This window comes from Pongo pygmaeus, chromosome 14, assembly GCF_028885625.2.
Source record: "Pongo pygmaeus isolate AG05252 chromosome 14, NHGRI_mPonPyg2-v2.0_pri, whole genome shotgun sequence".
Taxonomy (NCBI): domain Eukaryota; kingdom Metazoa; phylum Chordata; class Mammalia; order Primates; family Hominidae; genus Pongo; species Pongo pygmaeus.
The window spans coordinates 40,646,016-40,673,465 of NC_072387.2; the positions used below are offsets into that span (position 1 = coordinate 40,646,016).

At 37.2% G+C, this 27,450-nt stretch overlaps 1 protein-coding gene across 2 annotated transcripts in view; it reads left to right on the forward strand.

The window, feature by feature from the left end:
• FRY (FRY microtubule binding protein) overlaps positions 1-27,450 on the forward strand; it is a 268,121-nt gene that overhangs the window by 92,674 nt on the left and 147,997 nt on the right. For both annotated transcript variants that reach the window (XM_063650744.1, XM_054446794.2), the window contains exons 5-14: positions 865-955; positions 1,180-1,259; positions 1,373-1,453; positions 8,917-9,085; positions 12,124-12,216; positions 12,311-12,409; positions 14,099-14,200; positions 24,245-24,348; positions 24,802-24,910; positions 26,718-26,804. In XM_063650744.1, the coding sequence (XP_063506814.1) occupies positions 865-955; positions 1,180-1,259; positions 1,373-1,453; positions 8,917-9,085; positions 12,124-12,216; positions 12,311-12,409; positions 14,099-14,200; positions 24,245-24,348; positions 24,802-24,910; positions 26,718-26,804 (1,015 nt within the window). The remainder of the gene's footprint in view (positions 1-864; positions 956-1,179; positions 1,260-1,372; positions 1,454-8,916; positions 9,086-12,123; positions 12,217-12,310; positions 12,410-14,098; positions 14,201-24,244; positions 24,349-24,801; positions 24,911-26,717; positions 26,805-27,450) is intronic.

The window sequence follows — 27,450 nt, forward strand, 5'->3', positions numbered from 1 at the left end:
TTCATGCCTCCTTTCACTAAGTCTCAAGTGGCAAAAAATGTAAGAGAAAAGGGACAGGGAAAGAAAAGAAAAGTAATGCCGATCCTCTTCACCCCTGCGGTCCTGCTCAAATTGGTGATCATATTATTTCCTTCTTGTTTCCTTACATTGTTCAGCTCCTTTCACGAGATCTTTCAATGTCCACCTTTGGTATGGTAGCCTATCTCAAGTTGTTATCACATTTTACAGATGGCAGAATTGCGGAGTTGAAAGCTACATTAGAAAAGACCACAAGGTGAGGTGATAGACTCACAAATAGCTACTTAAGTTAGCATCATTGAAAATTTTAAATTTGAAGTCAAATATTCCGACTTCAAATCTAATGTTTGTCCACTGAAGCACACAGAGAATAGAAAGAGCATTAGCATGTTTTTTGTTGTTGTTGTTGTTTTGAGATGGAGTCTCGCTCTGTCTCCCAGGCTGGAGTGCAGTGGCATGATCTCAGCTTACTGCAACCTCTGCCTCCCGGGTTCAGACGATTCTCCTGCTTCAGCCTCTCAAGTAGCTGGGATTACAGGCATGGGGTACCATGCCACCTGGCTAATTTTTGTATTTTTAGTAGGGACGGGGTTTCACCATGTGGGCCAAGCTGTTCTCAAACTCCTGACCTCAGGTAATCTGCCCGCCTCGGCCTCCCAAAGTGCTGGGATTACAGGCGTGAGCCACTCCACCCGGCCAACGTTAGCATGTATCTACCAGTGCAATTATATAATTTAAAAAACGGGTTTTGCAGTCTGTTAGGGAGGAGTCCTAGATTTTTGATGAATTGTATTACTCTGAAAATACCTTCAGTGTGCTTTAATGTAAATATTTTAAATTTTACAGCGATGAACAACAGCGAGATTATTTAATGGAAAGACGGGACCTCGCCATTGATTTTATTTTTTCTTTAGTATTAATAGAAGTTTTGAAACAGGTAGGTGATTAATTTATTGTTACTTTTAGATAATATTTATTGATCTAAAAACTACTTAGGTTGTAAAGTCTAAGTTTTTAAAATTATTTCTGAATTCTAAATACTGGGTTATATGAATTATGTTTATTGATTGCTATTGATTGTCATATATAGTTATCGGAAGTACTGTACCGATTTGTTCTTTAATATTCTCTTCTGAGTTAAGAACCACCTTTTTTTTTCAGATTCCACTTCATCCTGTAATAGACAGTTTAATACATGATGTTATTAACTTGGCTTTCAAGCACTTTAAATACAAAGAAGGGTAAGATGATTTCTCGCTTTAGAATGTTGAAGTTGGTGTTTAAAACTAAATCAGTGGTTTGCTTTTTTCTGATAACCAGGGATCCCTAACTTGTTTAATTATACCCTACTTAGGTACCTTGGTCCCAACACTGGCAATATGCATATTGTGGCAGACCTGTATGCAGAAGTCATTGGAGTGTTGGCACAAGCCAAGTAAGTGAATGCCAGAACCCCTTACCATGAGAACGTGAGTGCTTTCACTGTCCTCCCAGCCCTAATTTAGGGAAGCTGGGGTTGAGCTTACAAGGAACTAGGTAGGGCTCTTTGCCATGTGTGCCCCATCTCTGAAACTGAATAGAAAGCTCTTCCAAGACAGGTATCAATTATCTTTTTTACTTAGCACTTGGGCCAGATCCTACCCAGAGTCCATGGGTTTCAGACTGTTGCATTAAAGAAATGGGGTGACCAGATTACGTTTCTCTCTGCCTAAATATTCCAAGGAAGTTTATCACTTTTGAAAGTTCTGTTTTCTCTAGCCCATGAGTGGGTGGTTACAATATATCATCTATCAGTGGGAAAATTCCATTCTAGAATGTCCCCTTTACTATAGACCTTACTTAATTCAGCTGAGCTAAAAATGTCCCAGACTCTGTCATGGAAACAAGTCAGGGGGGAAATTCTCATTGCTAAATATATCTGGCCCCATAGCATTACTTAGCAGGCAAGAACAAAATTGCGTTAGACTATTAGCAACAATATACCTCTTCCAAAAGTGATGTCACACCCTACTTACCCGGCTTCATTTTGTCCAACCCTGAGGCAAATCAGGCAAGCTCCCGAATGCCTAAGTTAGGCAAAATGAACCAGAGACATAATGTGAATTCATGCCAGGAGGCCAGCTTAAAGCAACAATGATGCTCCAATCCTTGTGAAATGCAGTCCTTCCTCAGAAAGAGATTTTTATCTTCAAGGGATTGAATTTCGTAACATAGTAGCATGGAAATTACACAATTTATCAAAAAAACAAAAATTTTAAAAAGCACTTAGCAATCTTACCTAGCCAAAACATAGACAAGAACGCAGGAAATAGACCCCCTTAACTCCTTGGCATAATTTATTTAATCTAATCCAGTTTATCTATTCATCCTGACTATATTTTTTTTAATATATAACACATCAGTGTTCGAAGGAGGAACGGGAACTTCCAGAGGATGATACACTGATGCCATTGAGAAATAAAGCTCAACGGCTGGCGGCAACAGAAAGGAAACAAACTAGCCAAAGCATACATAAGAATTAAACAATAGAGTTATCTGGGCCATTTTGCATGAGGCTATATTGTAGTTTCATAGCCTATTAAAATAATTGTGGTTCATGAATCATTAAGAAAAAAAAGTGTAATGCATTTTGGAGATATTTCCATTGCAATTAAGTAATGAAAGCATTAGCATTTTAAATGGACAACTGTAGTTATCCGGCAAATTATGTGTATCTACCTCATTTCTAGAAAAGATTGGGAAAAATGAGGTATTAACATGTATATTTGCTGATTTGTCAAACCCTGAAAATCTCAACATAAATTTTCAGCTATCATTTGGAAACTTCGGTATGCCAAAAATGACTTTGTGTTTTCCTTGGTTTTCGTGAATTATGCATAACAATAATACTGGTTACTGTCAAATGACCTTCCTTAGCTCTGTGATTCTGAGTTGGTTGTGAATAAGTTGAGAAACACTGTCATAACTAAGCAATATTCTAAGCTTGTAGGAATTTCCTTTTTAGGTAAGATTTATGGTCCACCAAGTCAGTGTTTGCTTGCCAATGGTGGCTTTTTTTATTTTCGTGATGTCAGTATTTGTCCCTATTCTGCGGTAGTAGGGTGTAAGAAATGCCTCCATTTGGACAGTGCTCCAGTACTTTCCAGTCTCTAGTGAACCATTTGGCCAGTCTGCTCTTGTAGTAAACGCAGATTCCAATAGCCCTTGATGTGTTCTCAACTAGTCAATATGTAGTTAACCTTGATGGATAGATGGTATAAACTTAAACTAGTATCATACCATGAATTATGACATTACTTCTTTCTTATAAGTACACCAGGACCGTTACTTTATTGTTACCTTAGAAAAGTACTGTTTCCTTCATTCTCAGGGTGGGAGAAAGAATGTATGCTTATCTGGTATAGTGTGATTATCTTTTCTAAAAATGTTGAGTAATGTAATAATTCTAATTTTAGATTATATATCTCATTCCCAATGATAATGCTTATTAAATATTTTCCTGATTATGACTTTAGCTATTAGTACTTACTTTGGAATTTGAGTTTTAGTAGAATCACTATTTTTAGTCTTACTAGTGATGATGCTGTTTAGTTCTTGTCATTTAGGGAAAAAATTTTGATAATAAGTGTTATTCACATATAATATTGACTTTTTGAAAGTCAGTTAAAACAAATTTAAGTACTTTGGCCAAAATCGGTTAGATTCATTTAAATAGTAATAATACTTCATTTAAGAATCATAGATTTTTAAACTACTTTCTCTTTATGCGATATTATCTTTATATGTTCATTTACTCATTTTTGTAATATGTACTATACATTTTAAAGCAGAAGTTTATATTCACGTGAATTTTATAGTATACCAAAGACTAAGTAATCATTGAGTTACAGTATTTACTAAATAAAATACTAAACAGGAAACACTAAAGGAAAGGTCATTGAAATATTTTTTTTCTTAAAGTCATTTTAAGAGAAAACAGATTTTATATGCAAATAGATTTTTGGATTGCTTTTGTGCTAAGTAACATGCTTATATCATTTGGGACTTTTAAAAATAAAAGTCTGGGTGCGGTGGCTCATACCTGTAATTCCAGCACTTTGGGAGGCCAAGGTGGGCGGATCACAAGGTCAGGAGATCGAGACCATCCTGGCTAACACGTTGAAACCCCATCTCTACTAAAAATACAAAAAATATAGTAGCTGGGAATGGTGGCATGCACCTGTAGTCCCAGCTACTTGGGAGACTGAGGCAGGAGAATCGCTTGAACCCGGGAGGCAGAGGTTGTAGTGAGCCGAGATCGTGCCACTACACTCCAGCCTGGGTGACACAGCAAGAATCCATCTCAAAAAAAAAAAAAAAAAAGTAAAAGATAGACTTATTTATTTTTAAATGAGAAATAAATAAACTTTTAGCCACTAACTCATGAGAATATTGAAATAGTGAATTATGCAAATAACTTAGCTTTTTCTGTCTCTCCTTGTTTTAGTCATGGATTCAAACTGGAAAACAAACTTTCCTTAGTATCATGTCATCTTTAAAACTATGTAACTCTAATATTTTTCTCTCTAAACTCATACATTTAAAAATTAAAACCATAGTTATTTTGGTATCTGGAAATAATTTGAAAAGAAATACAATTTTTTAAAATTCAGTTTGGGGTTATTGCATTTTTATAATCTTGATTTAAAGTATGGTCATTTCTGCTTCCTACCTTTTATCCATCTCTACCGAATGTCCTCTGCTCACCTTTACCCCAACTCAAATCTCCTCTGAAATCCTCTCTAATTAATTACGCAGATGAGAAAAGCCCCTTCGTTCTCTGATGCCCTGAAGCCACTATTTAATAGTGAATAGTGATTGACTCTTCACCAAATAGTCAGTGTGAAATATGAGAAAGTGATGGAACCTGGTGCATCTGACCTCCCTGAAGATCAGAAAGGTCTGGACAGTGTCCAGCAAGTGCTAACACATAGTAGGCCCCCGGTAAATTATTAGTATTGTGATTCACATGGCGTATGGTCAGTGCTACCTTGTTTTATCTTCCTAATTAAACTATAAACTATTCCAGAGAGGGCAGAGACTACATGTCACCATTACCACTGTCTAAGACAGCTGCAGTGTAATGGAAATTCCTGGAATTTGTATCAGAAGCTCTGGGTTTCAGTCTCTTCTTTGCCACTGTGGTCTTCGTCTGTTTCTTTATTTGTTAATTGGAAATGCATTCACTGCCTAATTCACTGGATTGTTAAGGATCAAAATGTGAAATGGTATAATCACTTAAAATGTAAAACCACTTACAGATATATCTTGTTATTGTTATTCTTAGTCTGCACCAGTGTTTCTCAAACTTTTTCACATCAGAAACACCTGTAGAGCTCATTAAACACAAATTATTATTCGTCCCCGGAATTACGGATTCAGTAGGTATATTATTCTGCTCAAGCTGCCATAACAAAGTACTGCAGACTAATTGGCTTAAACAACGGAAATTTATTTCCCACAGTTCTGGAGCTGAAGTCCAAGCTCAAGGTGTTAGTAGGGTTGATTCCTTCTGAGGCCTCTCTCCTTGGCTTGTATGTGGCCATTTTCTCCCTGTGTCTTCATATGGTCTTCTCTGTGTGTGTGTCTCTGTACTCATCTCCCAGTCATGTTGGCGTCCTTATAAGAAGGGGAGACGAGTACAGAGACACACACAGAGATATAACTTCATTTTAACTTAATAACTTAGCTGGAGAGGTTACATGGTGTCCATTTTAAGGTAATAACTTTGTTTTAAGTTAATTACCTTTTTATAAGCCATATGCCCAAATACAGTCACATTTCGATCTCAGAAGGTTCAGGCTTCAACATATGAATTTGAGGGGCACACAATTCAGCCTTAACAGTAGGTCTGTGGTAGGACCAGAGAATGTGCTGATACCAAATAGATTTTTGTAAATTTAATAAAGTTTCTATTTTAATTTTTGCTAATTTCCTAATCTGAAAAATTAATATACCATTTTGCAGTTAATCTCCATGAAATTTTACTTATAAAGTAAACACAACTATTATCTTCTACCATATTCTGATAGTATTATTTAAATGTCAGAAGGGGCCAGTTTGGGGTGCTGTCTTGAAATTGAGTATTCTGTAGAAGTCCACAAAATGCCACCGAAGATTAGGAAAATACCCTGAAATATTCTTAGCGATGCTAATAACCCATTAGGGAATATCTCATTCATAAGTTGTCTAAATCTTCTTGAAGCTGTTTATATTTTCTGCTCTATTGCCTTTTAAAAATCTTTTTTATTAAGAAATACATGTAGCAAACATAGAGGAAAATCCATAAGGCAGTTAAACAAATTATTATAAAATGGATACCATGTTACCTCCCCACCTAAGCCAAGAACTAGAAAATTGCCAGCACTTGAGAATCCCCTCACGCCCCACTTGCCAACCACCAGCCCCTGTACTGCCTTTGGTTAAACAATGTCTCTATGTTTACTGCCTACTTTATTTGTCCTGAAATTTCTACTTTAAGGTCTCAAGAATTGTTCCAAACTTCCGGGACTCTATTAGTTCACCTTTCATTTCTATAATCACAATTACCTCCCCCCAGCCTTTTTTTTTTTTTTTTCTTTGTTGGTGAGACAAAGTCTTACTCTGTCACCCAGGGTAGAGTGCAGTGGCATGATCTTGGCTCACTGCAAGCTCTGCCTCCCAGGTTCAAGCGATTTTCCAGCCTCAGCCTCATGCACACCACCACGCCCGGCTAATTTTTGTGTTTTTGGTAGAGACGGGGTTTCCCCATGTTGGTCAGGCTGGTCTCGAACTCCTGACCTCAGGTAATCCACCCACTTCGGCCTCCCAAAGTGCTGGGATTACAGGCTTGAGCAACCGCGCCCAGCCACAATTACCCTTTTTAATCATGGCTTGCTTCTAATTTTTCATGGAACCTCAGGCTAATAGTCTCAGAAGACAAAATACAATAAATCTTAGACTGTTTTCTTTGGAAAGTGTTTGTGTGTGTGTGTGTGTGTGTGTATTTTTGGTGAATAGACAAACCAGCTGTGTCAGACTTAGTGGTCTGGACAATTTTTATTTGTACATTTCTCTACTCTTAGGTACTTGAAGATCTGTTTCTGCTTTCTCTTAGCTTTAAGATCTGTTTTTGTTTTTCTTTTTTTTCACGGGTAAAGGTTATTTAATGGCAGCTCACTGAAGAGGAAACCTGCATAGCCAATAAATATTTAAAGACATACATAACTTCAGTAGTAATAAGGAATTGCAAATTAAAACCATGTCAGACTCATGAACTTGGCAAAATTTAACAATTCTGACAGTAGCAAGTTCCATACATTTTTAGAGCTTTGTGGTAGTTTTCTTTTTTTTTTAAATTTATTATTATTATACTTTAAGTTTTAGGGTACATGTGCACAATGTGCAGGTTAGTTACATATGTATACATGTGCCATGCTGGTGTGCTGCACCCATTAACTCGTCATTTAGCATTAGGTATATCTCCTAAAGCTATCCCTCCCCCATCCCCCCACCCCACAACAGTCCCCAGAATGTGATGTTCCCCTTCCTGTGTCCATGTGTTCTCATTGTTCAGTTCCCACCTATGAGTGAGAATATGCGGTGTTTGGTTTTTTGTTCTTGCGATAGTTTACTGAGAATGATGATTTCCAATTTCATCCATGTCCCTACAAAGGACATGAACTCATCATTTTTTATGGCTGCATAGTATTCCATGGTGTATATGTGCCACATTTTCTTAATCCAGTCTATCATTGTTGGACATTTGGGAAAAGAAACTACCATCAGAGTGAACAGGCAACCTATAAAATGGAAGATCTGTTCTTTTTACAAACATGGGTGATAATATTGTTGTAATTAGTATTACTTTCGAATACAAATACTTTGAGGACAGGGACTGGACTGTGTCTTTTTGTTTGTTTTGCATTTATCAAATAAAATTGTAAAATTCCATGCATGTAATAGACAGCCCATTCATCTTTACCTTTTAGATATAATTTAACTTTTCCCATTACTAGATTTTTTTTTTTTTTTTTTTTGAGACGGAGTTTCACTCTTGTTGCCCAGGCTGGAGTGCAATGGTGTGATCTTGGCTTATTGCAACCTCTGCCTCCCGGATTCAAGTGATTCTCCTGTCTCAGCCTCCCGAGTAGCTGGGATTACAGGTGCGTGCCACCACACCTGGCTAATTTTTGTATTTTTTGTAGATGGGGTTTCATCATATTGGTCAGGCTGGTCTTGAACTCCTGACCTCAGGTGATCTGCCCGCATCGGCCTCCCAAAGTGCTGGGATTACAGGTGAGAGCCACTGCACCCGGCCTCCCATTACTAGATTTTTTAACCCAAAAATATATTTTTCAATAATCATTATCCTAAAACTATAAAGGAAATGATAACAGAAAACTTTAGAAATAGATACAGGAATACTTGGCATTATTTGGAATACAAATCCTTATATCATTTGCTGTCACTGTCAGAAATCACTAACCTAGTGTGTTATTGCTCATAGACTCACTATTTGATACTTCAGGCTCTGGGATCTGCAACTATGTTGAAAATGGCCAAGCCTGAGGAAATGGGTTTTTTTGTGATGCTCAATTTAAGAGCTAGACCATTTTGAGAGGGTCTAAATAAACCGGGATCTGCCCCCTCGCCTGGTGAAGATGTTGAGCATCTTACAGTATAAGAAAGGTAAAGGAGAAGAAAATTGGATCCATTGCCAAATCCCAAACATCAAATCCTTACAAAATCATGGCTGTTGTACTTCAACTGATTTAAAGGATTCCATTGCTCTGCTCAATCACTCCCAGATGCTGGAGGCCCTCATTACAGGGACTTTCCTATCCATTATTTGATAAACTGCTTATGTTGTCTTCTTAGATTCCCTGCTGTAAAGAAGAAATTTATGGCGGAGCTAAAAGAATTACGGCACAAAGAGCAGAACCCATATGTGGTTCAAAGCATTATCAGCTTAATAATGGGGATGAAATTCTTTCGAATTAAGATGTATCCAGTGGAGGATTTTGAGGCCTCTCTTCAGTTTATGCAGGTAATGTCTTAGGCAGGAGAGCTAAGGTGCTCTCAACTTGAGCACTTCCCTTCCTCAAAATGATGAACCTGGAACATGAAAAGCCAATTACTTGTCAATACGGAGAAACATTCTACTGTCTAAATAATCCATGAAGTCCTTTGTAACCAAATAGTACAGTTGCGGGCACATAATTTCATTTTTCAACTTTCATATCATCTTTGGAGGAGAGTATACGGTGGGATTGCTTGTTTGCTGACTTTTTTCTCTTTCATCCACTGGTACATATTGTTCTATGAATAAAATATAACTGATTTTTTTCACTTTTTAAAATTGATAGCATTGGGTTGGCTACATTGACATTCACAGGCATGAGGACTTGAAATAATAAAGAAATCTGTTTTATTCTTACTATAAAAAGGAATCTTAATTTTTAAAAACTCAGCTAAACAATACAGGTTTGATATTTATTGCCCAGTGCCCATCATGGTACATAACAAAAAATTGCTGCTAAGGAGAATTTAACAGAATACTCAGCTCTTAGAGTTTACAAAACTTTGGTATTTGAAGGAATTTTTAAAATGCTGCTGTGAATTAAATTTGGTGATGACCTTACTAGAGGGTTTAGATGTATGGATTATGAATATAGGCTGTACCATTTTACACCCACAAGGACGGCTGTAGTCAAAAATATAACAATTCTGGGTGAAGATGTGGAAAAATTAGAACCTCACACACTGCTGGTATGAATGCAAAATGGCACAGCCACTTTGGCACAGCTTGGCCCTGGCAGTTCCTCAAATAGCAAAACCTAGAATTACCATATGATCCAGCAATTCCACTCCTAGGTATATGCACAACAGAAATGAAAATATATGTCCACACAAAAACTTGAACACAAATGTTCACAGCAGCATTATTCATAGTTGCCAAAAAGTGGAAACAACCTAAATTTCTATAAAATGATGAATGGATAGACAAAATGTGATATATCCCTATAATGGAATATTATTTGGCCATAAAAAGTAGTGAAGCTGATACATGCCACAACATGGGTGAACTTTGAAAATGTTACACTAAGTAAATGAAACCATACATAAAAGGCCATGTATTATATTATTCTGTTTATATGGAATGTCCAGAATAGGCAAATCCATAGAGACAGAAAGTAGACTAACAGTTATGTAGGGCTGGGGATGGGGAGTGGATAGGGAGGTTGCAGATGGCTGCTGAGGGGTACGGAGTTTCCTTTGGGTGTCATTAAAAAGTTCTAAATTTGACAGTAGTGATGGATGCACAACTGTGATTATACTAAAAGTCAATGAATTTTATATGTTAAATGGGTGAATTGCATACTACATAAATTATGTCACAATAAAACTACTATATATGTTGGCGGGGGGGCTATGTGTCAAACTTCTCGGGTTTGAAGTCAAGCTCTGGCACTTACCAGCTCTGTGACCTGACCAGTCACACTTAACCCCTCCCATCCTCACTTCCCTTATCTGCAAGGTGATGATAATGACACTAGCCTTAGAGAGTGGTTCTGAGGATTCTTAGCACATGATAAACACTCAGTAACTGTTAAATATTTTATTATTTTTATGCCACTCTCATATTAATAATTCCTGTATCTATATACATGAATTAAGACTTGAGAGAGTATTACATACTTATGCAAAGTAATGTAGCAAAAGGATGACTATTCTGGGAACTATAGAGCTCATCTGTATAGGAAAGCTGGTTCAGTGACTTCCCATACTGGTGTTGCCTATCTTGAGCTCTTGAGCTGAGGTCTTAATATGATATTGATAGAATGAGGACTTTAGGGATTGTTTTTGGCAATCTTCCCAATGGCAACAGAAAATAAAGGGAAATAGCCAGTGTATATATTAACATGTTATTACATTTAGCCTTGGACTCTTTCTTTTCTTTCTTTCTTTTTTTTTTTTTTTAAATTTGAGACAGGGTCTCACTCTGTCACCCGGGCTGGAGTGCAGTGGCATGATCTTGATTCACTGCAACCTCTGCCTCCCAGGCACAAGTGATCCTCCCACCTCAGCCTCCCAAGTAGCTGGGACTACAGGTGCCGCCATCATACCCAACTAATTTTTGTATTTTTTTGTAGAGACAGGGTTTGGCCATGTCACCCAGGCTGGTCTGGAATTCTGGGCTCAAGCAATCTGCCTGCCTTGACCTCCCAAAGTGTCAGGATTACAGGCATGAGCCATGGCATCTGGCTGCCCTGGACTCTTGAATGAAAACAATACATGATATAGACAATAAGTTACTACCAATAAGGCCAGGAAGGAGAGCGAGGTGGGCAGAATTCTGCCAACTTTCCTTTTAAAAAAGTTGACATTTTGTTTAAAAAAAGAAAAGGTTGGCAGGCCAACTTTCCTACAGAATGAGTCATTGAGCAACCAAGAACACCCTTACATATGACAACAGTCCACAGGCAGTAGTGTCCTTTCTTAAGGAACCCTTCTAAAGGTTTCCTCGTTGAGGTGGGAAAGGGAAATGTTCCTGACTTGCTTGTGAAACTATGTGAATAATAAACACACCTAAAATGTCAGAGCGAACAAGTAAACTGCTCTGTGCCCGAGGCTGTCAGGCATAGGGCCTAAAATAAGTTTGATGTCTTCTGCCTCTCTTCCCATGTTTACCTTCCCTGGGGATCTGTGTTTGTGGGCTAACCAGGAGCCCAGGGCCTCACACACACTAAGTAATAAATAGAAATGTATTGGAAGTGAATGACTGAATGAATCAACCAGTGACTCAGTGGATACACGTGTGCTTGCTGGTTAGCGATGCTTTGTCCTTTTAGAATAGTGATTTGAAAGAGTGAAAAAACCAGCCTTGCAGAATGTCATTGAGGCCATTGCAAACATAAAAATGTGAATACAAATGTTTGAATCCAGTGATTTTTAGTAGACTATGGAATATGCTCTGTTGATATGTGATTGAATTGAGAGCTACTTACTGAAACTTGTTTAAATACATTCTATGTGCACATTTCAACCTACTCTCCCTCCCTATACCCTTTTTCTGCTTCCCAGGAATGTGCACATTACTTCCTTGAGGTCAAAGACAAAGATATCAAGCACGCCTTGGCTGGGCTTTTTGTTGAAATCCTTGTTCCAGTCGCTGCTGTGAGTTACATTTTCATTTCTAAATACTCCTTCAAATTGTATCACAAAATCAACAATTTTATTAATATAATATTCACATGCATCTCTATTTCAGGCTGTTAAAAATGAAGTAAATGTTCCCTGCCTTAGAAATTTTGTGGAAAGCCTGTATGACACCACGCTGGAACTCTCCTCTCGAAAGAAGCATTCCTTGGTTAGTAACTATGAGAAAATCGAAAACACAAACAACACTGCACAGACTAAAATTCCTAGGCAGAAATCTGTTTGGGGATCCTAAGGACTCCACAGATAGGAAAAGTACGTAAAGCTCCCTCAAAAAGAGGCAGCATTTGAAACTGAAGCTGGCTTTTTGTATTGACCATGATTGAATGATACTCATGTAGGGGGATTAGACCATGTCACCTCAGATGACCCTCTGGTCCTAAAGAGTCTGTTGTTCACTTTCAAGATTGGCTTAACTTGATTTTTATTTTAATTTCTGAGAACTTTTTTCCAATCTGAAGGCTAAAGTTTATAATAACAGTTTCTCTTCTCAATCCCCAGGAGCCTGCCCTGGCAAATTTCTATCTGGATACTAGGATCAAAATGGAAACAGGCAGGAAAAGGAGTTAGGAAATAGACAGTTGCCCATAGGAAGGATTCTCTGAAGGCTGGGAAAATAATTCTTGGGAAGGTTTTGGTACTGAAGAGCAGTATAGAAAAGTCTTTTAGGTTACCACCACCTTTTACCCGCTATGGTGAATAAAGCTTTGGTTTATGAATCGGCAAGTGGTGTAACAGCTGTAACGTGAAAGTCAGGAGGAAGTAAGTTGTTTAGGGATCTGGTTACTGGCATGGTTTATGCTAGTCTCCAGAGGATGAACATCCCTACCATGATTTAAGCAGGTACTTAGGGTTGCTTTGCTGGTAGTGGTGACAAATTTGCTCATTCGTCTACATGCTGTGGTCATTGTGACTAACTGCATGCATATTTTTTAGATTACTGACTAGCATTAGAGCTGCACTCAATGGTAGCAGTAGTTCCAAGTCCCTTTAAAACTAAGTTAATTTAAAAGAAAAACAACTAATGAACTGTTAAGCATTGTGGGCAGTTGTTTCTTGTTAATTCAAGTTAACAGATGAGCCAGTTACATTTTTATTTCACGACCCTTGATTTAGAGGGAATCAGAGAGGTCTATTACATCTGGCTTAGCAAAATGGTGATGGGTTCTGCATGTATGATTTTTTTCGGTGGCTGTTCATTACCTTTGCTGTCTTCTCAAGCTGCTGCGGGAAGCTGGCCCAGTTAGACAGGAAAAGCACAGTAGCACCTCTGTTTATTCGGTCATAAGCAAATTCCTCCTGTGGTTAAATTTGTCTTGGTAGAGTTTACCAATGCAATAACATTTCTTTTAGGAATCTTCCTTAATTACCAGAAGGTTGCATGCAAAAGAAAATATAGACAACTACCTCTAAGATAGGGACAAATTATTAGATGTCTATGAGCAAAAAAGCCAATAACATTTTCAAAATTTGTGTGCCTTCCTGCTTTTTTTTCTGGAGATTAAGAGAGTGATCTAAGATGGTAAGTTTGTTTTTAAATTTTCTAAGTAAAGTCTAAATCATTGAATCAGATTTCTGCATTATTATACATGAAACTTCTTTCATTTTATTATATGCTATCCATAATTCTTGGTTATTCCATCCCCAGCATTATCAGAAAGCATTTGTGAAATGCGCACCAGTGCCCTGCATCCACTGGGCACTGTTGTGCTACACAGTGTCCTGTTTCTTGCCCACAGGGCCCCAGAGGGAGATGGCAAGGTAGTGGGTACAGAGAATGTATGTTACCTGGTTTGTTGAAATATAAATTATCCTGTGACCTCCTCTCCTTTCTCCTCAGGCCTTGTACCCCCTGGTGACCTGTTTGCTCTGTGTCAGTCAGAAGCAGCTGTTCCTGAACAGGTGGCACATTTTCCTCAACAACTGCTTGTCCAACCTTAAAGTTAGTATTTGTCAGCTCAAAAACGATCTTTTTAAAAAACTTATAGTAGTTTTTAGGCTGGCTGATGTGCTTCTGGAAATGACTCCTGATGTTTGCCAGGGGAATTGTCCTATACTGGTGGAATAATGAAAAAATATTAATAAGAGTTCTTATTAAATATAGTCAATTTTAGAAAGTGACTAGGAATAAGATAAATCACTTCAGATTTGGGAAAAATAAATCTGTTCTAACAAGGATCACTTTAAAAGTAGAATTAAATGTTCCTTTATATGCATCCATTGTCACATTTTATCTAAATGATTTAAAAATAGAATAAGGGCCACATTCAGCTAATAGAAGCATGCGAATTGATCTCAGAAGCTCACTTACACCTTCCCATCCTTCCTCTATCCCCTCCAGTCTAGAAGAATGTCTCTGGGGCAAAATCTGAGCAAAATTCTAAATATTTTGCTCAGATAGCCCCAGTCTGTGGAAGGACTGACCTAGCAACAGAGAGCACTTCTTTCTTGTCATTGTCATTTGTGATTCTTGAAGGTATCCTGTTGAAGCCGCATGGCAGTCAGTCCTAAGCATTCACTGTTTCCAGCAATATGCCTGCTACACAGGTGCTGGGTCTTTAAAATGGACTTTATAACTTAAAAGTGGTGAACATGTTTTAAGTTTTAGTAACCTATTGATAATAAGAGACAGTGAAGTGAAAACTATCCCTAACATAAGTGCAAATAGGATGTATTTTTGACAGTTGTTCTTGGTTGTGTCCAAAGATGTGATTAAATTTCTTTTACCAGTTTGATATTAGCTGCTTTCGAATTTTAAGAATATAGTTAGTTACAAAATTTTGTATGTGCTTATACATGTTGCCTTTTTTTTCTATGATGCTTTAATTTGGTGAAGTAGTTAAGATTAATTATATTATTTTGGCATTTACCATAATTACACAATAATCTGCATTAGAGCTGTTTTAAGCACCAACTATGAGCTGGCTCTAAAAGCTGATTGTGAAATACAAGATTAGAATCATTCATTTTCTTCAAATTGGCAGTGAAATATAATAGCAGTGGATAGAGAATTAAGCTTTTAAGTACTCTGAAAAAATGAAATGCTTTTCAGGGTTATCAAGTGTTACATAAAGGCCACTTTCAGGTTTGTTTTTTGTTTTTTGTGTTTTTTTTTTTTTTTTGAGGATCTGCCATATAACTCTTAACATGTAGCCTAGTGTCATTTGTTAATTGGTCCACTTTTAAGTTATCCAGCTGTTAGTTCATTAATTTTTTTTTTCTATTACATTTTACACAGATAGGAAATGGTCACTTTATTGAAAACAGAGAAGGGAATTACTGAGAGTGCTTATAGTGCAGTTTTCTGTATATTCTGTGTTTAATGTGTCTGGGTTTTTGCTTGGAATTAAAATAATATTTTTCATGACAATCTATTGCTGTGGCCACAGAGACCCAAATTTTTTGTCTGAACTTGTTTTTGAAACATAGCAGATCATCTTACTTTGGAACTTAATTACTTCAAAGTTAGAATATTGCTTACACTCTAGTCAAACCCCACCAGAAAGATTTAATATGAGGGTTATATACAACCCCAGAGAGGAAGAGGCCTGGGCACTGACAGTATATCCCTGTGCAAACTTTTCAAGCTCTAAGATTTCTAAGAGGCAGTAAGGCCAGAAAGAGCATGTAGAGTGAGTGCTATAGAGACTGAACCACATTCCAGAATTCAGTTCAGCAGGGACTTATGTAGTGTCCACTGTGTGAGGTGCTAGGGAAGGTGCTGAAAGTGGGAAGGAGTGGGGAAGGCAATTCTATAAAAACTAGATTATTCTAGAGTCCCTGTCCTTGACAAGCTTAGAATTTCATTGGAGGATATGTAATGAAGTTTCAAAATGTGTAATGCAGACAGTGAAGGATGTAAAAGGTAGGAGTAGGGAGATACCTGTGAGAGTTATAAAGGTCACATACCCCACGAATCACGAAAGAAATAGTTATTAGGCAAAGTAAGGCAGAAAGGCAATGATATCTTATTTTATGGGTAATAATCTATTTGAATTCACTACCTCAAGGCTAAAAGATATAAAAATATCCTTGATAAGATAAAAATGAAATAAAATTGTGTCGCATATATTTAGAACTAAACCTAGTAGGGATTTGAATGGGACCGTTTAAAAAATGTTATTAATATTCAGAAAACCTTCCAAACCTCTTGAGTCCTTAGTAAGGAGGAAATACCTGAGAAAAAACTAACACAGCTTCAGAGATATACTTTGTCTTGAATTGTTGCAGTATTTTATGGGATGTAGAGCCAATTCTGCCGTTTCATAAGTGACCACCAAACCAACCCTTCCCCCACGCACCTTCCTGCACCCTTCCCTGCCTTCCTTACCCCTCACAGCCACAGATGCTTCAGGATAGTGAACTTCGCTCCTGAATCCCACATGCTGACCTTTGGCAGCCACCTTTGATGTATTCTGTAGAGGTGAGCCCTCAAGGGGCAGCGTGGCAGAGCAGAGCAGAAGTGTGCGTGAGCATGAAAACCTGCCCGCTTTCAATGTAAACAAGCTCTCAGGGTCAACACTCACTTAATGTCAGTGCCCTGGTTTATTCCCAGGATTACTCAGTCAGAAGCAGGTTGCTTTGGGAGCACAGACTTGAAATCTTTAATATTTCTACTTAATTAACTTAAGCATCTATTAGTAATATTCCATTATAAATTGATGAGAAATGTTAGCACCTTTTCACTGAGACATTCACATCTTTCAGGAACTCTTGGTCCATGGTGACCAATACTTTTTTCTTCTATATATTTTATGTCAGAATATGAACATATTGTGCTATAAAAAAATGCATTCCCTTCACATCTGCCATACAACACCTAATTCTGACAAAAGGAAATATGCTTTGTGAACTTGATTTAATAGTACTTTTAAAATGTTGAGTCACTATTTGCAGATGAGAAAAAAATTAAAAATTTAAAAATTAAATAAAATGAAATTATGTTCGTAATACTATGTGCTAGTTTCTTATCCTTCAAAATAAAACAAATTGGGAGAATTTCAAAATTTCTTATATTTTATAAAAATGAATATAATATACCAGTGAGGCCAGATTATTTAAAGAAAAAAAAAACAGAAAAGAAACCTCAAAGGTTAAGAAACGCATGAATTATTTGATTAATAATAATAATAGCTCTCATTCACTGGAGATACATTATGAGCAGGCGAGTGGTAGAGGCTTCATATACATTGTTGTGGGTATCATGGCAATGCCACAGGCTACACTGAGTTTCCTTATGGTTTCATGAATGTTGTTTATGCATTTCCAAATATTTGCTCAGATAGCAATACTGCATCTGAAGGTTAGACATGATTCAGTTTAGTTTCAAAGTTGGAGAAACCAAATTACAGAATGAGAAAGAATACCCCTTTTTTCTCAGGGAACACTTATGCTAGGACTTAAATCCATTCCGTCAGTTGCCAACAATTCTTTATAAGTAGTCTACCAGGCACAGTTCTAGGTACTGGGAATAAGTGATGAGTAAGACAGTAGCACTCCCTGGTCTCTTAGACCTTGTAATTTAGTGGAGGAGATAGACCAACAAGCAAATAAATAAATACATGAGAAGAAAAAAAAGCAGATAATGGTAACTGCTCTAAAGAAAACCTAATAGATATTAGGATTGAGAATGATGCATTCAGGGAAGGCAGGCAAGGGAGGTACAAGCAGGGTATTTGATTTCCAGTAAAAATCTCAAAACAAGTGTGGTTGCCATAAATGTATTTGATGAAGCTTGTGTATAGCACTTCAATATTTGTATGTAGTAATTGCAATGAAGTTGGAATGCTTTTTTCAACTTTTCACATAATAGTAATTTTATTAATGTTATGTTTATCTTGTAAGTGGAGACATTGAGTAATATATTAAAGATTCCACAATCATTGCCTGAATTAATTAAAATATATGGCATTTATTTTAAAATGACTACTTTTCTCTTTTAAATACCAAATTTAAATGGTATAGTATAGCTATTTTAATTGCTAATTTTCAAGATGTAGTTATTCTGCTTTACTATTAATCTCATTTCTATAATCTTGAGAAAATCTGTTTCAGATCTACAAAAATAAAGGCACATTTCAAAGATTCCAATAATGCACATAAACTGGACCTAAAAATTAGTAATAAGATGACAAGCACGTTATTTTCCATGAATGCCTTATTTATCCAACCATTCAGTAGAAAAATAATTGCCATAAAAATGTTGTTATGATAATTTTAGAGATTATCCTAAACTGTAGCAATAGGTTATTTGGATAATATACAGTCATCAAACCCGGTGAATCATAATCAAAGTAAATTGATTCAAATATCAAAAAGAAATGTCAAAAAGATGGAAAGTGTTGCTGTGATATGCAAAATATAACAAAGAAATAGATTTACTTAGATGGCTTTCTCTTTGAAATGGAAAACTAGAAGGTATTTTCAGTACAACAAAATTAGCAGGTGATTAAAATTATCTAATTATCTATCTCACTAGGTCTTTACCTTAACATACATAAGAATCCCTATAGAAGCCTGTTATAAATGCAACTGCTTGAAGCCCACTTTCCAAGGTTCTGGTTCAGAATATCTAAGGTGCAGCCCAGGAATCTGCATATTTATAAGCAGCACAGGTGACTTGGTGCAAATAGTCAGCTGTTGGACCTTGAATAACATTGGTCTATACCACTGACTGCATCACCAGCCAAGTTATCAGTGAATTCACTTGTCCCCATTTGTTACCATTAACTCTGAATTGTTTTAACTAAATTAATTAAAAGCAAAATTTAAAGGAGGTAGGCATGTTATTAGATAGGCTGACACATTCCATGAAGTCAGTGACTGGCAGTGAGGTGAGATGCAGAGGGTCCAGGGAAGATCTACTCTGAAGCCCACTAGTTTCTTGAACAATTATATCAATGAACCTCAGAGCCATAACAAATGAATACTATTGGTTAATTAATTAAGGGAGATGCAGATTCCAACAGAAGAATGGTTTTTTGATCTTGAAGCAAGTATCTTTGACACAGAAATCAGTGGTTTGAGACATATGCTGAAATGTCTGCATCCTGAAAATATACATCAAGCACCTATTCTGTTAGCTGCTAAGGAAATACAAAGACAAATGAAGAAGAAGTGCTGTCTTCAAGTAGAGTAGGTACAAATAGCATATGTGTGCAGCCTCCACATAATATTAAAGTGAAGTGGAAAATTTAATGCTTTAAAGCCACTGGGGCCAGATTGTCTAGGTTCAGATTCTAGCACTGTCATTTATTAGCTGTGTGACCTTGGGTAAGTTATTTGACCTCTCTGTGCCTAGAATCTACTCCATACATTGCTGTGAAAATTAAAATGAGTTAATATAAGTGCAGCACTGATTAAAATAAAATACCTGCTATAGCAAGCACCATGTAATACATACATTCCAATTTCTGAGAAAACAATACTTATTAGAGCCTAAGTCAATTCCTATCCCAGCTGTCGTTTACTAACCTGGTTTACTGTCGTTTACTTTGAGCAATTTATTGGGCCTTCTCTCATTTATAAAATCCTTCAATTGACATCTTGTTATGTGAAAGCACATCTGAAATACCAAAATTCCATACAAGTGCAAGATATTTATTACTGTCATTATAATATGAAAATTAGCTTCACCTACATGGCAAAGTTTGTCTTTCATACAGGTCCTGTACAAATGAATCTAGTTTATGCAGCAAGTTGTTCAGCTACTACTCAGATCGTTTTTGATTTTGAATACTTTCTGGTTTTGTTTTTAATGTATAACCTGCTGTATGGTAGTCAATGAGGACCCAAAAATGAACAAATCAGAATGCCTGGAACTCACTATCTGGTAGGAAACATTCAAGTAAAGGATGTCTGTTTCCTAGAAAACAGAGAGCAGGGGTGCTTGGTAGCCTCTCCAGAGGATTGGGACAGGAGTAGAGGGGCAGGGGAATGTAGTAAGAGGAGGTGTCACCTAATTGAAGTTATCCAAGTAGACAAGGGTAGGAAGGCATTCCAGGCATGCAGGGAATTGCAAAAGGGATGTTGCAGTGCAAGGTTCACCTACCACAAGGCAGAAGCAGGAAGTGGTACAAGGGAGCCAGGTCACAAAAGGCCCCTCATGTGCCATATTATGAAATTTGGACATTGTCCAGTAGGTGACTAGAAGCCTCTTAAGGACTTTAAATGCAGGAAAGTAAAAAAAAAGTTTGTATTTTCAAGAATATCATTTGTGCAAGAATGGAAGAGAGGCCAGAAAATCCATTTAGGAGGCAGTTGCAATGATCTGATATCATCTTGAAATGCTAAAAACCAATTAACAGTACATAATCCACAGACAAAACAAACTAAAACCTAAGTTCGCTACTTTGCTTTTCAGTGCATATGGAAGCAAAAATAATCTCAAAAATGTTCTTAAGAGTGAAAGAATATTAGTCACAATAAGATGCTAGAAAAATGGTAGACAGGAGGGACAGGACAAATATTTTAAAGAAGTTGAAGTTGAAACAGAAGACACTAATGTCAATCAGTTAAACTAGAGATCTCGGTTATGGTCTACAGTGAAATTGAGATGATACTTGCCTTCCTCATCATGATTCACAATGAGAGATTATGAATATGAAAAAATTTCAAATGATATGCTATGCAAATATAAACTGTTATATATATTTTAAAAAAGGAAATGCACAAAGGAAAAGATGTTTCTACTAGAAGAGAAGCTCCTTAAAGGCAGGGGCTACATTTCCCTTGTTTGCTGCTTGATGGCAGGTGTCTTCCACATAATAATACTACAGGCAGGTACAGTGTTAAGTACCCTATGTGCATTAACTCATTTAACTCTCATACACTCCTGTGATGGAGGTAGGATTATCATCTGCATTTCAAAGACAGGGAAAATCAGACCCAGAAAGATTAAAATGCTTTCTCTAGGTGGCCACACAGCTAATAAATTATAAGGCAAGGATGGATTCAAACCCAGGCAGTCTGTGTGTGGAGTCTGCTTTTAACCACCATGTAAGTACACCATAGGCATTTGCTGATTTGGACCAATTGGAAGACGAGTAGTCCGAATTTCTGAAATTTTTAAATGATCGAATGTTTTAAATGCAGCTTTACTAGTTTCAAGTCCCCTTTAAGTAACTAAAACATTTGACAAATTTTACCTGTTATATTAACAGGCAAAAAAAAAAAAACTTCTGCATAAATGTGTGCTTCTAAAAAGCCAGGTTTTTTTTTCTCCATGAAGCTAAAAAAATAGCTACAAAGTTCATCTAGAAGAATAAACATGCAAGAACATCTTGGAAACCGCTAAAAATTAAAAAAAGAAGCAATGGACTATACAAAGTAGGCCATACTAGATATTAACACATTATAAAACCTGAATAATTAAAATGATGTTGTATTAGTACTTGAATAGACAGACTAGTAGAACAAAAATAAATGTAGAACAGACCTAAATGTATATGGAAATTTAGACTTTTAGAATAATGATCACACTAAAAAGTTGTTAGACTACAAAGACTATGAAGTCTATCTTTCCTAAATCTAAAAATTTCTCACTATAGTCTTTCCTATAGAATGTATTTATGTGGATCATCTTTATTCAGTAACAGTTTAAAGATAAACTTTATCCCAGATCATTTCTAAACAATTATGAATTCTATAAAAATCAGTACCTAAATTGTCTACACTAAGAAGAAAAGAGAATCATATGACTAAATAAATGGAGACAGACAAATAACATAAAGGCAAAAGACCTATCAGAAAGTTAAGACACTGAAAGGCTGGTTAGCAAACATTCATTGACCCCATGCAGAACAGCAGAAATTTTAATAGATCTTAGGGGTAAATAATGTCCCCTTTTTTCAGAGAACCTGTTATTTATGTGGGAGCTGATGTTTAAACAAGATCTCCCCATAGGTAAGGAGTTGAAGGGCTATGCTAGAGGTATGTATGAGAGTCAGGGGACACTCAGGAGGAAATAATTAGTTTTAATGGGCTGGGATTTAAGGCATCAGGGAGGAACAGAGAAGGCTTCACAAAGGAGAGGATATCCAAGCCCACTATAAAGAATGAACAGGGTTCACTTGGGAGAAAAGAAAGATTCAGGAATGGGGGTGGAAGGACACTTCTATCATGGAAATAGAATGAACGTGGCCTAGCTAGGGTTTACAAAGCTTGCAGGAGAGTAACAGGTTGGGAGGCAGAAGAGATAGGTTAGAGTCAGCTATTGACTAGTCTGGTATGCCAGGCCACGAAATGTTAGTTTGATCCCACAGGCACCAGGGAAACTACTGATTCTGTGATTTCTATATAGAAAGGATTATAATCGGTGTAAGATAGACATCGGAGCAGGGATTGACTTAGGGAGACTGTTAGGAGGGTACTGCAGCAGTCCAGATGACAGTGCTGGGAGCCTGAGCTATAGCAAAGGAAGTGAGAATGGATAAGATATCAAATTCAAGAGAAATTTTGTGGATAAAATTTATAAAATTGTTAGAAAGGATGGAGTGAGAGTCAGAAGTAAGGAATGGAGGAATGAAGTGTCCACGGATGATGAAACCCACACTCTCCTCTCTGATTTGTTAATGCCTGGGTGCCCACAGCTGGTCTCCCTGCCTCTGCTCCATTCCCCATGCTGCAGACATTGGACTTCCTCTGTGGTCTCTCTGATCTCATTGGCTGCCTGTCACCATCATGAGAAGCCTATTCTCCTCATGAAAGGCACCTCATGTAGCCCCTGCTTTCCTCTCAAGCCTCACCACCTACTGCTCCTTCACCTGGCCTTGCACTGGCCCTTTACCAGCATACAAAGGATTCCCAGGCTCCAAAACAGGAGCCCTCTGCTCCTCCATTTCTCTCAGGTTCCATGTGCTCTTGCCTCTGCCTACAAACCTCCCCCTCCCACCTTTTTTTTTTACACCTTTCGAAGTATCTAAGGCCACAAACTGTGGCAGGCTCAGCATAGTAACTCAAATGTGTGTGCATTATGAATGAGTACAACAAAAATGGATTTAAGGTTCATCTGAGTTTTTTTTGTTGTTGTTTGTTTTTTGTTTCTGTTTTTGTTTTTTTTTGAGACAGAGTCTCGCTCTGTCACCCAGGCTGGAGTGCAGTGGCGCCATCTCGGCTCACTGCAACCTCTGCTTCCCAGGTTCAAGCAGTTCTCTGCCTCAGCCTCCCAAGTAGCTGGGATTGCAGGCACCCACCACCACGCCTAGCTAATTTTTGTATTTTTAGTAGAGACGGAATTTCACCATCTTGGCCAGGCTGGTATTGAACTCCTGACCTGGTAATCCACCTGCCTCTGCCTCCCAAAGTGCTGGGATTACAGGCATGAGTCATCTGAGATTTTATGTGCTCCTGGAATCCTTTCCTGACCCCATTCCTTGAGTTTGCCATATGTTGCCCTTCTTTCTATCCTCTTGCTTCTGTCCCTACCAGTTTTTCACACTGTTGTGGAGTTGACTCCCATCCCCCATAGGTTGTGAACATCTTAAGGGAAAGGATTATCTTTTATCTCTACATCTCAGGTTCTAGCACAGTACCTAGTACACATTAGTCTCAATAAATATTGGAGGGTAATCAGATGGGATGGGGATGGGGTGGAGGCGTTGGAGAATCAAAACAGTAAGGGTTTAAAAGGACGTAATCAACAATAAAAAGAACAGACTGATTCTCCTATTGGTGCTAAAGAATTTGGGTTCCCTAGGGTGGGAGGGCGAAGATGATCTCTTGAGTACTCATCTTGGCAAAGGAGAAAATGACATGGCTTCCCCCAGAATTACTCTGTCCTAGCATTTATATGCCTCCTCATGGATGATTTATCCTATGAGCATTGACAGACCAATACCCTGGAAGTCCCAGGTATGCAATGTGCCTCATAAGTACCCAGCCATCCACCTGGAGCTTGCCTTTTCCAGGCCTTCAGAGAAGAGCCATCTCTAGAACCTCAGACCTCACTATTTACATCTGCAGTCTTACATCTTGGTTTCTGTTATAGAACAAAGACCCCAAGATGGCTCGAGTTGCACTGGAATCTCTCTACAGATTACTTTGGGTTTACATGATTCGAATTAAATGTGAAAGCAACACAGCTACTCAGAGGTAAGATTTGGCTTGTGTCAATGGTAACCACATCACTCAGCCACTGCAGAGGGTGTTTCTTTTATTACTACATATGCTCACTCAACTAGAAGCTATTCAAAGCTGACAGTTTCTAAAAGATCTAAGTCCTAAGGAACATTTTCAGGCTTTCCATAGTCATTGGCTCAACACCCATTACAAAAGCTCCAGCCTCTACCAGGATCAACAGGTTCCACTTCCAGAGTTGTATTTGCCACTTTAACAAAAAAACAGCTATAATTTTCCAACTGCTCTTAGTTTTCCAGAAAAACTTTTCATAGAGTAATTATGCTAATGGAAATAGGTGAGGTGGTTTGTTTTATTTTTCTGAATTCTCTCTGATTCTTAGATAAGATGAAACATCTGCCATTTTCCCTTAAAGAACTGGAGCTCAGACAATCTTGCTTGTTTTCTCTTTTCCCCCTTGTCTTTCAGCCGACTTATAACCATCATCACAACACTTTTCCCCAAAGGGTCCCGTGGTGTGGTGCCAAGGGACATGCCTCTGAACATCTTTGTGAAAATCATCCAGTTCATTGCCCAGGTAATGGAGAAGATTCTGGTGGTGGGAATTTTCTAATGGTTTTTAAGCAGCCGGCCTCCTTCTTATGAAGTACTAAAAGATGGAAAGTCTAAATTAGTATCTTACGTGTTTAGACTTCTGTGAAAGATTTAAAGTGTTTTCACCCACAGCCTATTCTTTTGCTTCAAAACAAGTTGTGAGTTGAGTACGTCAAGTGTTTTCAGCATCTGATAAATGAAGAAACAGAGACAGAGTTTAAGTGGCTCATCTGAGTCACAAAGTCTGTGAATTAGTAAGATTGTCTTGACTCTTCACCTCTGTTTTTTTCCTGTTTCTCTGCTCTGGATTCTACAAGTAAAGAGGAAACAAAGGGTCTGGTGTTCAGAGAAAACCAAAAGAGAACAATTTAGCAAAATTTGAGGAATAAATAATAATGTTCTTTCAACCTATGAAAAAGAATTTAATAGGAATATTAGCATTTATCAAGCACTCTTTTGCCAAGAAGTGTTCTAAGTGCTTTATGTATATTAATGACTTAAAAACAGGTCCAGTAATATTAAACATAGTTTTTAATACGTAATTTACTATTTGAACTCAGGAGTTTTACTTTTCAAAACACTTTGTGAGTAAATGGGTTTACCCCAACTTTGACCTCCTTGTGCAGAGGAACAGGAAAAGACTATTTTTCCAGTCCAGCCTCTGCCATGAGCCAGCTCTATAACCTTAAACAAGTCAGAGAACATCTTTTTTCTGTTTCTTTATCTGTAAAAGGGGGTGAAAATGCTTGCCTCAGAATATCGTGTGCTTAAAAGGAAATAATAGGCATGAAAGTACTGTTGAAGTACAATTGATACTGATATAAAGTGTAAGGTTCAATTGCTACTTCACAGATGATTTGACAGTAATATCTCTCTTTGAGTTTGGTGCAATGAAATATTTGTACTTAGCTCTATAATATTTGTACTTAGCGAAAGGACATTACTTGCTCTGCAGGTGAAAGAATTAATGTAATTTTTCTGCATGTAGTTATCATGTGACTGAGAATGTGCTTTGTTTATTCTGGAATATGTTGTATAAAATGAACCTGTTTTATTTATATATATAAATAAATATGTACATATACACACACATATATATACACACAGATACCTGATATATTTATATATATAAATTATATATATTAATTATTCATATATACCTGATATATATATTCCTGTTATATATTCCTGATATATTTTTGCATATATTAATTATACATATTAACTATCGTTATATATATACCTGGCATATTATACCTGTTATATATATATATACACCCCTGATATATTAAGTAACCTTAATATATCTTATGTGTTGATTACATGTCTCACATGCAGAATTGTTTGTTATAATATGAGCCAAAGGATTTTTAATGTTAGAGAATAGAAGAAAATGATCATTTTGCAGTGATCTCTTTAAAAATACATTTTAAAGAGGTACAGTACAAGTAGGAAGAGTTCACACTCTTTATAAGCCCAGATACCCCAAGTGTTTGGTTATTTGATTTGTGGGGGGGGTCTTTTGTCATTAGTCATACTGTGGTTTAGGGGCCAATTACATGTTTTGTATAATGAAGGCCTCCTTGCACACCACACAGAACAGAAGCAGCCCTACCCTCGGTTCAGATGGGTATGGTCTTCCTCCAGGTTCTCTGCAAGCCACAAAACTGAGCAGTGCCTCTCCTCTTTTAGCCACCACCTGTTTGCTTGGTGCATATTGATGAAAATAGCCATTTTATGTTGAGTTTATATTTTAACACTTTCATTTTGTGTTCTTGTTTTTACTACAGGAACGTTTAGATTTTGCAATGAAAGAAATCATTTTCGATTTTCTTTGTGTGGGAAAACCAGCAAAAGCATTCAGTCTCAACCCAGAGGTATGAATGATCCTTTTATGTACTTCTAACAGAGCATGTCTTCACGGAGCCATACCTTTGCTTTGCGGCTTTGGAGAATGGGGTGAGGGATGTCTTCTCACAAAGTCTTCTATTTGTTTCTGTCAATGTCCAAATTCAGATGATGGTGGAATTTCAGAAGTAAAATTTTGGATGAATAGGTTTAGAATGAAACGGTTAGATGAAAGGTTGATGTGCTACCATATTCTGTTCTTGTATAACAAAGTAATTCTTGCCCAAAAAGATAGTTCATCACTAAAAGTTAGGTTGTTTTATTTTAGAAATTCAGTGTTTTTACTTATAACTGTTTAACAAATTTAGCATCGGGAAGTGATGAAACAGAGAAGAACAAATATATGTAATAATAAAAATAGTAAAACAATGAAATTAAATAAATAATGTATGCACATCTGTTTCTGTGACAGCATCCCAACTCCAGGGCAGGCAGATTGTGGAGATGAGTATACAGTGGGTATCATACACAACGTGGAGCAGTGGAGGCTGTGCACATGAACAGCACATATAATTTTAAACTTTTAAAAACACTGTCAGCCAACAGAAGTATGCCTGGCACACTGCCTCTTTTTCTATGAGGTTGTAGAAACAACACTGGACCAGAAGTCAGCAG